Source organism: Leucoraja erinacea, chromosome 23, assembly GCF_028641065.1.
Source record: "Leucoraja erinacea ecotype New England chromosome 23, Leri_hhj_1, whole genome shotgun sequence".
Taxonomy (NCBI): Eukaryota; Metazoa; Chordata; class Chondrichthyes; order Rajiformes; family Rajidae; genus Leucoraja; species Leucoraja erinaceus.
The window spans coordinates 541,649-555,929 of NC_073399.1; the positions used below are offsets into that span (position 1 = coordinate 541,649).

General features: G+C 43.6%; 1 protein-coding gene across 1 annotated transcript in view; it reads left to right on the forward strand.

Annotated features, from left to right (window-relative positions):
* The window catches only part of LOC129708077 (ubiquitin carboxyl-terminal hydrolase 43-like), a 285,523-nt gene extending 271,743 nt beyond the window's left edge, over positions 1-13,780 (forward strand). Inside the window, exons 12-16 of the mRNA XM_055653607.1 lie at positions 580-699; positions 1,878-2,106; positions 7,885-8,043; positions 11,111-11,269; positions 12,025-13,780. Of these exons, the coding sequence (XP_055509582.1) occupies positions 580-699; positions 1,878-2,106; positions 7,885-8,043; positions 11,111-11,269; positions 12,025-13,259 (1,902 nt within the window). The 3' untranslated portion in view covers positions 13,260-13,780. The remainder of the gene's footprint in view (positions 1-579; positions 700-1,877; positions 2,107-7,884; positions 8,044-11,110; positions 11,270-12,024) is intronic.
* The last annotated feature ends 501 nt before the right edge of the window (positions 13,781-14,281 follow it).

The following is a 14,281-nucleotide window of genomic DNA, read 5'->3' on the forward strand; positions in this document are numbered from 1 at the left end:
CAGCATTTTACCAAGTGCTGTAAATCACTGATGTGCGATCATCTGTCAATGCAATCATTGTGATCTATTGTAATATATAGAGGGCATACTCTAGACATGAAACTTTATTTTCTGATGCAACCTACAGCAACTGGTGACCCGGCACCTCCTTTAATCCGGACAACATTATGAGAACGAACTTGAAATCCCCACGGGAGTCCCTTCCGAAAATGTGGCACGTAGGCCGGGTGAGGCGGCCAATCGTGTCGTCATCGAGACTTCCTTGGCCGATTGGCGGGTGGAATTTCCTGCCTACGGTTGGGGCTCTGGAACTCTGGCCCAACCAGAGCCAGTGGATCCATTCCCATTGCCGACTTTCAATGCGACTTCCCTTGGTCCCCTTGGCTACTCGACAGCCTGGGCAGACATTTCCAGTACTGTTGAACTCCTCTCACTGGCCATGACCTCTAACTATTTGGTCTGGCAAAGCGGATATTCCAGAAAGGCTCGGGAACCAAGGGTTGCTGGTAAATTGGTGGTGGACCTGTGTTTCTCAATGATGAAACCATGATGATGACGTGGGTCATTTCCTTTTTACAGCTAGCCCCAGATGATGCCTGGCGATGTCCTCACTGTAAAAACCTTCAGCAGGGCATGGTCAAGCTCAATCTATGGACTTTGCCTGACATTCTTATTATCCACCTGAAACGATTTCGCCAGGTATTTATGAGCGAGAGTATGATCGGGATTTATTTAATATTTAATAATTTCTCTGCAATAATCATCATTTCTGTCACAGTAAACGGTGTTATGATTAAGTTCACAGAATGACGACAACATAGTATTTATTATATGGAAACAGTGCATGATGTTTTGAAGAACATGTATCTGTCCAAGTGCCTTTTAAAAGGCACGTTGATATAGCACCTGCTTCAACTACCTCCTCTGGCGGAACAGCCTGATAGAGTCTTACAACGTGGACACAGGCCTTTAAGCCCAACTTGCCCACACCAGCCAACTTGTAACATCCACACTAGTCCCACCTCCCTGCATTTGGCATGCATCTCTCTAAACCTGTCCTATCCATGTACCTGTCTAATGTTTCTTAATAGTAAATAGCGTCTTATTGTTGTTACTTTGAACATTTGATGGGTAATTTGCACATCTGTCTGATAAATCGTAGGGAGAAGGTCTTCAAGAATCAATGCAACACTTACATCTGCTATCTCTGATTCATATTTGAACAGGCAGATCCTCGTATCTGCCTGTTCAAGCCCTCTAGGCCTTGGAGCTCAGGAGGCTGAGGGGTGATTGTATAGAGGTGTATAAAATCATTTTATGAGGGGAACAGATAGAGGAGATGCACATAGTCTTTTGTCCAGAGTAGGGGAATCAAGAATGAGCAGACATAGGTTTAAGGTTAGGGGGGAAAGATTTAATCGGAACTTGAGGGGTAATGTTTTCACCCAGAGGGTGGTGGGTTTATGGAACGAGCTGCTGGAGGAGGTAGTTGAGGCAGGTACTATATCAGCATTTAAAAGACATTTGGACAGGTACATGGATAGGTAACATTTAGAAAGATATGGGCTAAACACAGGCTAATGGGACCAGCATAGTTGGGGCATTGTTGGCATGGAGGAGTTGGCCCAAGGGATCGGACTCTGTGACTTTATAAGTGGGTCATAAGGAAGGGTGAAGATTTTTATTTTTGCTTTTCCTTTGCATTAGAATGTTAATAACCTGCTTACAATAATGTTGCCAAAATGTTTCATTTAGGTTTTTGTTTCACAATGTTGGTCAAACCTTAAACATTTGGTCCTGTATTACTGCACGGTTTAGAGGATGCAACTCAGTAATGGAGATAGAACCAATAACAGGTCCATATTTGAATTTCTCAGGTGGGAGAGAGAAGAACCAAACTGTCGACGCTAGTCACGTTCCCACCCATTGGCATCGATATGGCTCCACACGTGGTCAAGAGGAATCAGAGCGGCAGGAACTTTTTATCCCATTGGTCACCATGGCGACGACCACGCACCCCTTCCGGGAGTAAAGACGAAAACTTTGTGTATGATTTGTACGCTGTGTGCAACCACCATGGTGGGATGCAAGGAGGTCACTATACAGGTAGGACTCCATTATTCCTGCAATCTGGCACATTGTATGTTTAGTTTCGGACAGCACGGCGGTGCAGTGGTAGAGTTGCTGCCTTACAGCAACAGAGACCAGGGTTCAATCCTGACCACGGGTGCTGTCTGTACAGACCTTCTCCGTTCTCCCTGTGACCCCGTGTGTTTTCTCCGGGTGCTTTGGTTTCCTTAGACTTTTTGACATTCGAGATACAGCGTGTAAACAGGCCCTTTGTCCCGCTGAGCCAACCAGCGATCACCTCGTATACTAACACCAGCCTACACACGAGGGACAATTTACAATTTGACCAAAGCCAATGAACCTACAAACCAATAGGCAACATTTCTCCAGAATGGCCCAAAGCTTCACCTATCCACGTTCACCAGAGCTACCTGGCCTACTGAATTACTCCAACACCTTGTGTCTTTTTTTAACCTGAGTTCATGTTTTTGCAGTACTTTAGGGCTTATGCCAAGGTTCATTTTTACCAACAAATGCTGATATTTTATGCACACGCACATAAAATCATGTGAAACAGTAAATCATGATCTTCTGAGAGTTCCGGGATGGCGAGACTGACATTCGATGAAAGAATGGATCGACTGGGCTTCTATTTACTGGGCTTTAGAAGGATGAGAGGAGATCTTATAGAAACATCTTATGGAAATAAGGGGTAGGCCATTTAGGACTGAGATGAGGAAAAACCTTTCCAGCCAGTTGTGAATCTGTGGAATTATCTGCCACAGAAGGCAGTGGAGGCCAATTTACTGGATGTATTCATGAGAGATAGATATAGCTCTTGGGGCTAATGGAATCAAGGGATATGGGGAGAAAGCAGGAATAGGGTACTGATTCTGGATGATCAGCCATGATCATGTTGAATGGCGGTGCTGGTTCGAAGGGCCGAACGGCCTACTCCTGCACCTATTTTTTTTTATTTTAATTTTATTTTTATTAGAAGTACGGTAAATTACAATACTACACAACACATATATCTTAATACATTTTTTGTACCGCTTCATTTTTTTTGAGCTTTAAGAAAAAGATAGAAGTAAAGAAAGTAAAGAAAGTGCACAAGAGTCGTGAAGTGCAAGAGTGTTGGGAAAAGAAAGCCCCTTAGAAAAGAAGTTAGAGAAGGAAGTAAAGTGAGAAAATAGACCCTAGAAAAGAAAGAAAAAGAAAATAGAACAATCGCTCTATTATAACAAAACTCCGCAGAAAGGGGACTACCAACCAAGTCTGTTTTTGTTGTTTTACCTCCCGTTACCAGGTCCTTCTATTGCACCTCATACTTGTAATAGGTCCAGAAACATAGACCACGTCTTTTGGAATTGGTCTGCTTTACCTGCTAAGAGGAATCTCATCTCTTCCAGATGTAATGTTTCAAACATATTTGATATCCACATTTTTATTGTTGGTGTGGGCGCATTTTTCTAGAATTTAAGTATAAGCTTTTTTCCCATTATTAGCCCGTAATTAAATAAATTCTTCTGAAACACGTTTAGTTCAGGGTTACCTTCCGATATTCCGAAGATAATCCATTCTGGTTTTGGTACCAGTTTTATTTTGATTAATTTTGAAAAAATATCAAATATTTCATACCAGAATTTTTGGATTTTTGTACAAAAAACAAAAGAGTGCGCTATGGTAGCCTCCTGCACCTATTTTTAATGTTTCTATGTTTCTAACTTCACTGGCGAGCTGTCTGTCCTGCACATTTTATAAGAGCGCTTATTTAGAGCATGTAATTCTTTCAAGCATCAAACACTTCCCTTCCATTAGCCATTTGAGCCATTGCACGTAAATAAATCATTTGACTTATGGTCAGCAAAATGACATTTAACCTCCAAGTCCAAGGATCAGTTTCTTAAACAATTGGTCTGCCAACAGTCACAACACACAACAAGGTCCCCTCCCAGTGGCCCCCCCACTCCGGGTCCCCATTGTCCACCCCTCCCCCCCTCACGCTCATCAACCGTTGATCGCGGTTCAATCACGAAGCCCCACTGCTGCCGTGGTTCCTGCAGCCGCTGAGGTTTGCGCTGCTGCCGAGACCCCACCACCGCGGGGGGCCCTGTTGATGTTGAGGCTCACACTGCCGCCGAGGCTCCCATCCTCGCTTCCGCCCGGTGGGAGGCCTGTGGGCGAGTCGGGCCTACTGGCGTGCGTTCCAATCGGCGCCACGATTGTTCGGCGAGTGGATCGGCCCCGCGTGTTATCAAAATCGTGACTCCACTAATACTTGAAGTCACCTCTGCTTGCATAAACTTGATTTGGTTAGGCTATAATGTCTATTAAAATAACCATTGTACTTGCTTGTAATTACAGTTCAATGCTTGCAGCGATTGTAGTTCTATTCCCTAAAGTCCATTTCTGAATTTGGTCACAGACAGCTTCACAGCTGTCGGTTGATTAATTAAATAATATTACAGCTTCAAGACGCAATTTGGACTTCAATTAGCACTTTTATTCAATGATAAATACATCTTCATTTCACAGCCCATGGTTTCTGAGAGCAGGCAATAATTAAATGCCAGCCCATGTCCAAAGATGCTCTTCAAGAGCATCAGCAGCTTGATAGGAACTGCCACCTTGTGCCAAGTGGGATTAACAGGAGTGCTGCCTTTTCAGCTTTGAGGACAGCTCCAGAACTACAGAGCCAATGAAGAGGTTTCAACTGTCTGTATGGTGGAATAGGAAGAGGATCCGGAGACACATGGGACTGCGCATGCTAGAATTACCCAGATCAGGCAGCATCTCTGGACCACATGGATAGGCATTCTTTAGTTTAGTTTTGTTTATTGTCAGGTGCATGAGGTACAGTGAAAAGCTTTTGTTGCATGCTAACCAGTCAGTGGATTGACAATACATGATCACAATCGAACCATCCACAGTGTACAGATACATGATGAAGGGAATAAGGTGAATAATGTTTAGTGCCAGATAAAGTCCAGTAAAGTCCAATCAAAGATAGTCCAAGGGTCTCCAATGAGGTAGATAGTAGCTCATGACTTTCCCTCCAGTTGTTGGTAGGATAGTTCCGTTGCCTGATAACAGCTGGGAAGAAACTGTCCCACTATCTGGAGGAGTGCGTTTTCACACCTCTACCTCTTGCCTGATGGGGGAGGGGAGAAAAGGGAGTGGTCGGGGTGTGAGACATCTTTGATTATGCTGGTGGCTTTATGGAGGCAGCATGAGGCATGAGGAAGGGAGGTTGGTTTGTGTGAAGGTCTAAGGTCCACACTTTCCGCAAAAACCACACTGTGATGGATCCCGATAAAATGCTTTCTACGGCGCATCTGTAGAACTTGGTGAGAATTGTTGGGGGCAAGCTGAACATTTGGGATCAGGAAAGCATGAAAAAAATGAACTAGATCTTCAGAGTCTGCAGAAGGGTCCTGACCTGAAACATCAGAATCAGATTAGAATCAGAATCATTTTATTGGGCAAGTTCGTACACGTACAAGGAATTTGACTTGGTGCTTGTACACACATGGTAACAGCATGATATACAGCAGACATGTTCAAAAACATTATTATTTTGAAAGGTAAAATTAAAGTGCAAGAGTAAAAAGGTGTATCGTTGCTATAATGACGATATCTAAATTGCCCTTAGAGAGTTCGTGAGTGTTTGGCTTACAGACCAGAATGTAGCGGTGTAGTGCTGTTAAAGTAGAACTACCACTAGTGGAAAGAAGCTGTTGTTGTGGCTGGATGTGGAGGTTGTGATAGTTCAGTGTCGCCTCCCAGAGGGGAGAACCTCAAACACTTTGTGGTCGGGGTGAGAGGAGGTCAGAGATGATCTTACCCACTCGCTCCTTGGTCCTTGCAACGTACAGTTCATCGATGGGGGGACGGTTGCTGCCAATAATGTTCTTAGCTGAGCGAAAGATGCAAGGCAGCCTCCGGGTGTCATGTCTCGTGGTTGAGATGAACAGAAGGGTGAAATAGATGGGTTTTACGACAGCCCAATAGTTATAGGATTAATTTTACTGAGACCAACATCGTTATTTAAATTGCAGATTTATGTAACTTGGATTTGAATTCCCCAGCTTCCATGCTGGGGTGTGGACATCCCAGATACGCCAAATGTCCATTTCCAATGCACAAAAATTGACTGTATATTAAAGACAAGGCACACTTGTCGCAACTTGATACTTAACTTGATGGAGCTTGTTTTAATTATGTGACAGCTGTTCACAGCAGACTGGGGAGGTGGTGACTGTAAATGCAAGTATCGAACCAAGCTTTCCTGGATATTGACAGGAAAATTAATCTTTGTTGTGACAGCTCTCTCTGTGCGCCATGGGTCTTTGGCCGATGAATATAATATTGTCAGATGATGAAGTTTTTGTCTCTTCCCTACTGGGAGAATTCCAATCAAAGCGAGATGTATCCGACTCAGTCCTGCATCCTACAGCGGCAACAGTCAACAAATCACAGCGCAAAATAATCCCATCAAATAAATGGCAAGTGTATCACAAAACGTGAAGGTCACTGCGGGCTTTGGAAGGTTGAGGCTGAACAGAACTCTTGTACATGCCATATTTCTCCTGCTCCATTTAGAAATACATTTTTGCAGAACAATGTTATTTCTTTACAAAGCGACTGAGTCCCCAGGGATGTGATTGACTGACTGCAATAAATGCCAGGGAATGGAGTGTTCATGACATTGCGGGAGAATTTGCTGCTTTGCCACCAGTTTTTGCAATACAGCGATCATTGAGAACTGAAGTCTTCAATAAAAGCACAATAGATACAAAATGCTGGAGTAACTCAGCGGGACAGGCAGCATCTCTGGATAGAAGGAATGGGTGATGTTTCAGGTAGACTCCCGTTTTCATTAAAAGCAACTTGAAATATAAAATCAAATAGCTCCTTAAACATCTCATCAAGTACAACAACTTCACTCTGTAGTGCTGTGCTCATAGCTGGCTTATAATAACAGGAAGTTACCTTATCAGATTGCCTGCGGGGGAGATTGTTATTGACTATTTCCTGATTATATCTGCACTAACGAACCACACCTCTCTCAGCATGTCTTCTTTTCTCTGCATAACATATGAAGTTGAATTTGCACATCTTTCATAAAATTTCAAGCAAGTTTTATTTTTGATCCTGCTACATAACGAGGGAGGAGCCCTCACTTGGTAAATGTGGTTAAAGGCAGATGTCTGACTGTTTAACTTGTACACAGACAAGGACAGGCGATGCACAATAAATCCATCAAGCTAGCTCGCCAGGAATAAAGGCTATGGCATTTATTATTCCCCCCCCCCTTATCCTCCTGGAGCGGCCCAGTAGCGCAGCGGTAGAAAACCCACGCGGTCACAGGGAGAAGGTACAAACTTCATAAGGCAACACCCCTGGTCAGGATCGAACCCAGGTCTCTGGTGCTGTAACGCAGCAAATCTACCGCTGCGCCACCTTTATTGGCACCATTCATCATTGGTCGGTGAGGTCTTGGTGGGCCGAAGGGCTTTCATGGATGCCAACAAGTTAGTTATCAAATGACCCTCAATGTTGGGCCAATTCTATCATATTCCCAAGTGGTGAAAGCTGAATGATGGACAACACAGGAGCTCCAAACACCTGGCCTGCCTCCAGTATACATCAGCTATGTAAATGTCTACAGTAATTAGCAATAGTCCTACTAAAAAATAATAATGTTTTTAAAGAGTTTAATTACTTAATGCAGCCAATTGTGTAACTGGGATGTAATGGAATGAAATGCTACATGGTCCTGAAATACTGACATCACTCTATGTTTACCAGCGTTCTGCAGGAACTCAGTGGATGGACAATGGTACGGCTACGATGACAGCAATGTGGAATTTATCCCAGAACAAGAGATCTGTACTCGTGGTGCCTACATCCTCTTTTACCAAAAGAGGAACACTATTCCACCCTGGTCAGCCAACAGCTCTGTGTCAGGTGCGTGAATGTGTTACTGTAACAGTCAGTGTGCTATTCAATGTGCTCCCCTGTTCCGTCAAAGAGTGGACCTAATACATCTGGAAGTGAATCGCATGATGCCCAGGGTAATTGACCAGGTGTTGCAGGTAGGTTTCCTGATAGCTTGGTTGTGAACACAATAGATTCAGGCATGGGATAAGAGGTGGTGAGGGGTGGGGAGAACAGTATTGGGCAGGATATGTTGACAGTATTTGGCGGGATGTATTATAAATGAGTCAGGGTGAGGATCAAGGCGAGGAGGCTGGAACGAAAGATAATTGAGAGACCCAAGGAACTGCAGATGCTGATTTACCAATAAAAAGACACAAAGTGGACTAACTCAATGGGTCTGGGGAACATAAATAGTTCATGTACGTAAGTCATAGGAGCAGAATTAGGCCATTTGACACATCGAGTCTACTCCACCATTCAATCATGGCTGATCTATCATTCCCTCCAAAGCCCACTCTCCTGCCTTCTCCCCATACCCTGTAATACCGTTACTAATCAAGAATCTGCCCATTTCCGGCTTGGCTTGGCCCCCACAGCCGTCTGTGGCAATGAATTTGATGGATTTACCAGCCTCTGACAAAACCGTTTCCCCCTCGTCTCCATTCCAAATGTGCCTCATATTCAGAGTCTGTGGCCCTAGACTCTCCCAGCATCCTAGTGGAAACATCCTCTCGGCATCCAAACAAGTGACGTTTCATGTCAGGAACTTATTTATGTTTGTTCTCCCAAGAAAGATAATTGTGTGGGTGGTGGTCGGAGAGCTTGCGTTATGTGGAATGAGCAGGAGGTGGGGGAGGGCAGGGGCTAGTATGGAACGATAATTGGGGGAAGATTGGGAGAGGGAGGGTGATTGATGATTGTGGGAAAGTGGGTCAAAATGAGTGGGAGGGTATTGAAACAAGGGACAACAGATGCTGGTTTACACAAAGTGCCGGAGTAACTGAGCGGGTCAGGCAGTATCTCTGGAGAACATAGATAGGTGACTTTCTTAGTTGGGACCCTTCTTAAAGAACGATTTGATAAAGACCCTTCCTAAATAAGGAACAAAGACTCTTCATTGGAAGGATCTTTCTGAGGAACACCCTTCATTGGAAGGGTGTGAACCTGAAACGTCACCTATCCTTGTTCTTCAGAGGTTGCTGCCTGACCCGTTGAGTTACTCCAGCACTTTGTGTCCAGTGGTAGGAAGGTGTTGGTTAGACAATCAGTATATCAGCCGGCAGTGGTTGGGTGGGATTGATCATTGGGAATGAGAGCACAGTTGAATGAAGGTGGATGTCTCAAGCTTCCTGGTAGTAACCCAGGCAAGGTTGAGTGCTAAAACAGGCATCATTACATTGGTTAAAGCCCAATGTGACACAGTAGCGCAGCGGTAGAGTTGCTGCCTTACAGCGCCATGGACCCGGGTTTGAGCCTAACTATAGGTGGTGTCTGTACGAAGTTTGTACCTTCTCCTCATGACCACGGGTGTTCCGGCTTCCTCCCACATTCCAAAGACGTACAGGTTTGTAGGTTAATTGGCTTCAGTAAAGATTGTATGCTAGTGTGCGGGGATTGCTGGTCGGCGTGGACTCGATGGGCCGAAGGGCCTATACCGGCCCTGTATCTGTAAACTAAACGGAACTAAAGAGTCTGAAGAAAGGTCCCGGCCCGAAACATCACCCATCCTTTTACTCCAGAGTTGCTGGCTGACCTACTGAGTTACTCCAGCATTTTATATCTGTCTTCATCTAAAAGTTAACTAGATGTCAGACCAGTGCCATTTCCAGACCCAATCGGTTCATGAACTTCAGAATGATAACAAAAACAGCTTGGGTGCTGCTTGTGATCAATGGATGTGTCCAGTGTGTTCCTTGACCAGGTGTGTCATGCACAGAGGGAACTCTGACCAGAAATGTGATTGAAGAGAAATATCTATTTTGTAATATAAAAATTTCGCAAAAGTAGTGGAATATCTGATTTAGTTAGTAGCAGTGGATGTTGTTAATAAATAATGCCATCGTTTTAACCAAGCAATGGTTTACTGACTAGCAAGCACTGGATACACAATCAACTGCAAATACTGGAATCTGGAGCAAAACATACAGGTCTGGAGTAAAGGGCCTGTCCGACGAGCATGTGACTGCATGCAGCAAGCGCGACCTAACGTGGTCGCTTGAGCCATACGGCCTCGCGGGGCCGGTCCCACTTCGATCGCCGGAGCGTATGGAGTTGTGCGGAGCTGATCCCGACATCGCGCGGGGCTCCGAAAAACTGACCGTGTTCAAGAATTCCGCGCGGCAACGGCCTGCAGGTCCGCAGCCGCCTCGACGGGCGTACGCAGCGTCTTGACGCCGTACGTCACACGCAAACTTCCCGCGGACTTCGCTCGAACTTCACGCCACTCACTTGACCTCCGCGCGGCCCCCGTTACCGGTTTGGTCGCGCTTGCCGCATGCAGGCGCATGCTGGTAGGACAGGCCCTTAACTCAGCAGGTCAGGGTGCATCTGTGGAGGGAAAAGATAGGCAGCCTTTTGGGACAGGATGCTTCTTCAGAATGATTTAGATTGCTGGGGCTGTTTCGAATGTGAATTATTTTGAGAGTGTTTAGCTCAATATATTTTGAGGTTTGATCTGATAAATACTCACATGGGTTTGTTTTTATCACAGCTATGTCCAGTGTTAACTGAAAGTGAAATTTACATTGGCCTAAATAATTATAATGCTGTAGTAATTGGATTAGAAAAGTAGAATCTGATGTGTAAATGTTGGTAATAGTCATTCATAACAATTCCTCACATCTCCACAGACAACAAATGGATTTTTAATGTTGGGAAGATATTTGTCTCAGAAAAGTTTTCTCAGCAACTACACACATCAAATTGTAATTATCTAAATGATGGGATGGTAATGAGTTAATCATTCATTTTAACCAAAAAGCAATTGACAAATATAATTCCCAGAGTTGGCCAGAGGGTAACAGACTCGGAGTGATTTGGAGTTGAGTCATAATTTAACCCTGTAGATTTAATAGAATTATTTATTTTAACACAGGTTCCACGAGTTCATCGATCTCCGATCATTGGCTCAACCGATTAACTGGAGACAACAAGCGAGGGAGCTTAGTATCCCGAGGATCCACCAATTGCACGTCCCTTCCTTCATCTCCGGATTCTCCTGTCTTCCCTGATAATCCAATAAAGGATAAAAATGGTAGGATGTGGTCAAAGTGTGGAGCTTCGGTCATTACTGTCAGGGTCTGTTCCACAGTGCCGCTCAGGTGTGACTTTCACTGGCGTGGAAGGTTTGCAAGGAGTGGTCAAGTGTGTAGGAGTGTAAACAGTTCGATGTACGGACAAACGCTAGACCATCCAGGCAGCTCCCTTCCAACCTCCCTTCCATTGACTCCATTGCCACTTCACGCTCCCCCGGCAAGGCCACCAGTGTAATTATGGACGAGTCTCACCCTGGTCAACCCTTTCTTCTCCCCTCTCCCATCAGGCAAGCAGTGTAGAAGTATGAATGCACACACCTACAGATTCAGAGACATTCAACCCAACTGTTATCAGGCAACTGTTCCACCCTATCAAAAACTAGAGAGCACTCCTGAGCTACTATCTACCTCATTGGAGACCCTCAAACTATCTTTCATCGGGCTTTACTCAACTTTATCTTGAACAAAATGTTTAGCCAATATCTGATTGTTTTGATCGCATGCAAAACCAAGCTCTTCACTATCTCAATACATGTGGCAAGTATAAAGTCTAAAGATATTTCTCGACCCTCTTCCATCCATCTGTATGTCCTGCCGTTCTTAATACTCATGTGATGTTTGTAATGTTGGACATTTTGTATTGGTAAAAATAATATTTCCAAGTGTTAGATTTTGGAAGAAATCAACTTCAGGAAGATAGTATCTAAAATTGTTTGGAAAAATCTTTTAATTGATGGTCTTGTTGTGTTCCCAGGGGGTTTTGAAATACGTCCATTTGTGCGTGGTATTCAGGGAAGGAGCATAAGCATGAAGGGGTCACCTGCTGCTTCTGTACCTAAAGATGCAACTGTAAAAAACACACCACTTCGTTGGTCACTGGGATCCAAGGACAGACCAAAATCAATGCCCGGTGCCCTAGTGGAGTACTTGGAATCTGGTCGCCGGCCCAGATGCACAAAGAAGTCCATTGTCCCAATAATGACAGGTTCGACAGACCTTGACTCAACGCCAACTGCAGATGGACCAACAGATTGTAATGCTGACAGTGCAAAGCAGACGGGAAAGGGATTGAATGTGGATCACTGCCCAACGCCTGCTGCAAACAGGGATGGAAAGACACTTTCAGAGCAAACAACCGTCTCTTCCAACAACCTTCAGAGAAGCTGTAGCAAAGAGAACTCTATCGATGAAAAGACAAGTACACTGAAGAGAGACAGCAAACAAAGAGGCACTGGGACCTTGCAAAGAAAGTCATCTAAAATACCAGTCGATAAATCAGAAGGGTCAAAAGGTGCCCCACTTGTTAAAACTGAAGAGCCCTTACAACCAAGAGACAACAGAATAAGTAAGAGTATTAGTGGATATAGTATTGGTTCTTTGAGCAGCTTAGCTCTAAGTGACACTTTGAAGAGAAGGAAAGGACATCATGGTATTGAGAAGATGGAGAAATCTCCCTCCCAAAGGAGTACGGATCTTGAACTAATCTCATCTTCAATCCCTCAAGAAGCAGAGAAGGACAGGAATACTGAAGAAGCAAAGCTCATTGACAGAAAGTTTTCATTTTTGAAAACAAACTTTTTGAAGAAGGATTCTAAAAGGCCCAGAGAATTTGAGAAATGTCGGACTGTCGAGAATATCGGTGTGTCTTCAAGGATCTCTCTCTCCAACGGAGCTCTGAATGGTAAGCACAGGGCAGACTCTATCAACGAGAGCAGGGCAAAAGTAGAAGTAAACGGTGCCAAAAACTCTGTCAAACACAGGGAGGAATTAAACAACGGCAGAATAAGCCTTTCTGGAGAAGAAATTCGACGATCTCAGAGTTCGTCTAACATTGTGGTCAAGGATGACTTGACCTTGAAGAGGTCGACTTCACTTCAGAAGAATGGGCCGGTTTCACAACAGGCCAGAAGATACGGTACAATGCAAAGGATGAGATACAGCACTTCTTCACTGGGAAGGAAAAAACCTGTGCCTGAATCAAGTTTTTAACCAACTGCTGATTGATTGAACATAATGAAGTGATTGTAGTTTTATAATTAGTTGCACTATTTTTCTGTTCCTTGTTTTACATTCTTCAATTAATATCCAATATTTGTAAGTAATGTTTGAAATTTTACACCTATCTAAGGATGAACCTAAGATTATATAGATTTGTTAACTTTCTGTGTCATAAGCTCAATCCTTTCCCTTTAACATAATTGGCTTATTTTAATCAGAATGCAATAAGATTTCAATGTAACTCAAGTAATGTTAAAAACCTACAGCAATCTCCTTAACAAATTTTAATCATTGATTTGTTATAAAAGAATACTTTTGTAAAAAAATAAATTTGTATTGTAGATAAATTTTAATGGTGTAACCAAAAATATTAATATTTACAGAAGAGGAAGTTGTTTTGCTGCCAAAACTTGAATGTCACCTGTTAACATCTAGTGTGTATTAAATCATCATTTATGTGAAGGAATATGGCACAAGATTTCATATCAATTAAATACTATCAGATTACTGCACACTTTCTGTTGAGAGCCTGTTTTGTTCAGGGATGCCAAATTGTTCAAACCATCTGGGCAGCACGGTGGCGCAGCAGAAGAGTTGTTGCCTTGCACCAGAGACCCAGGTTCGATCCTGACCAAGGGTGCTATTTGTATGGATTTTGCAGGTTCTCCCCATGACCGCATGGGTTTTTTTCCGAGATCCTCGGTTTCCTCCCACACTACAAAGACGTACAGGTTTGTAAGTTAATTGGCTTTGTATTTAAAATAATGGAAATTGTCCTGTTTCCGCACTGTATCTCTAAACTAAACTTAACTATAGAGATATTATTGTTGTTAGTTTAACTTTTCCCTTTTTTCATGAAGCTAATGACTCACCTTCAGGCACACGTCAGCGATGCTGCTTTCTAAAACTCCATCAAAGTCACAGTTCTGATCAACCTTCCTCGATTCAAAATGAGTTTTCACCTTTTTTTTAAACAGTATTCATCCACTTGCAACTTCAGGCTAGGAATGAAG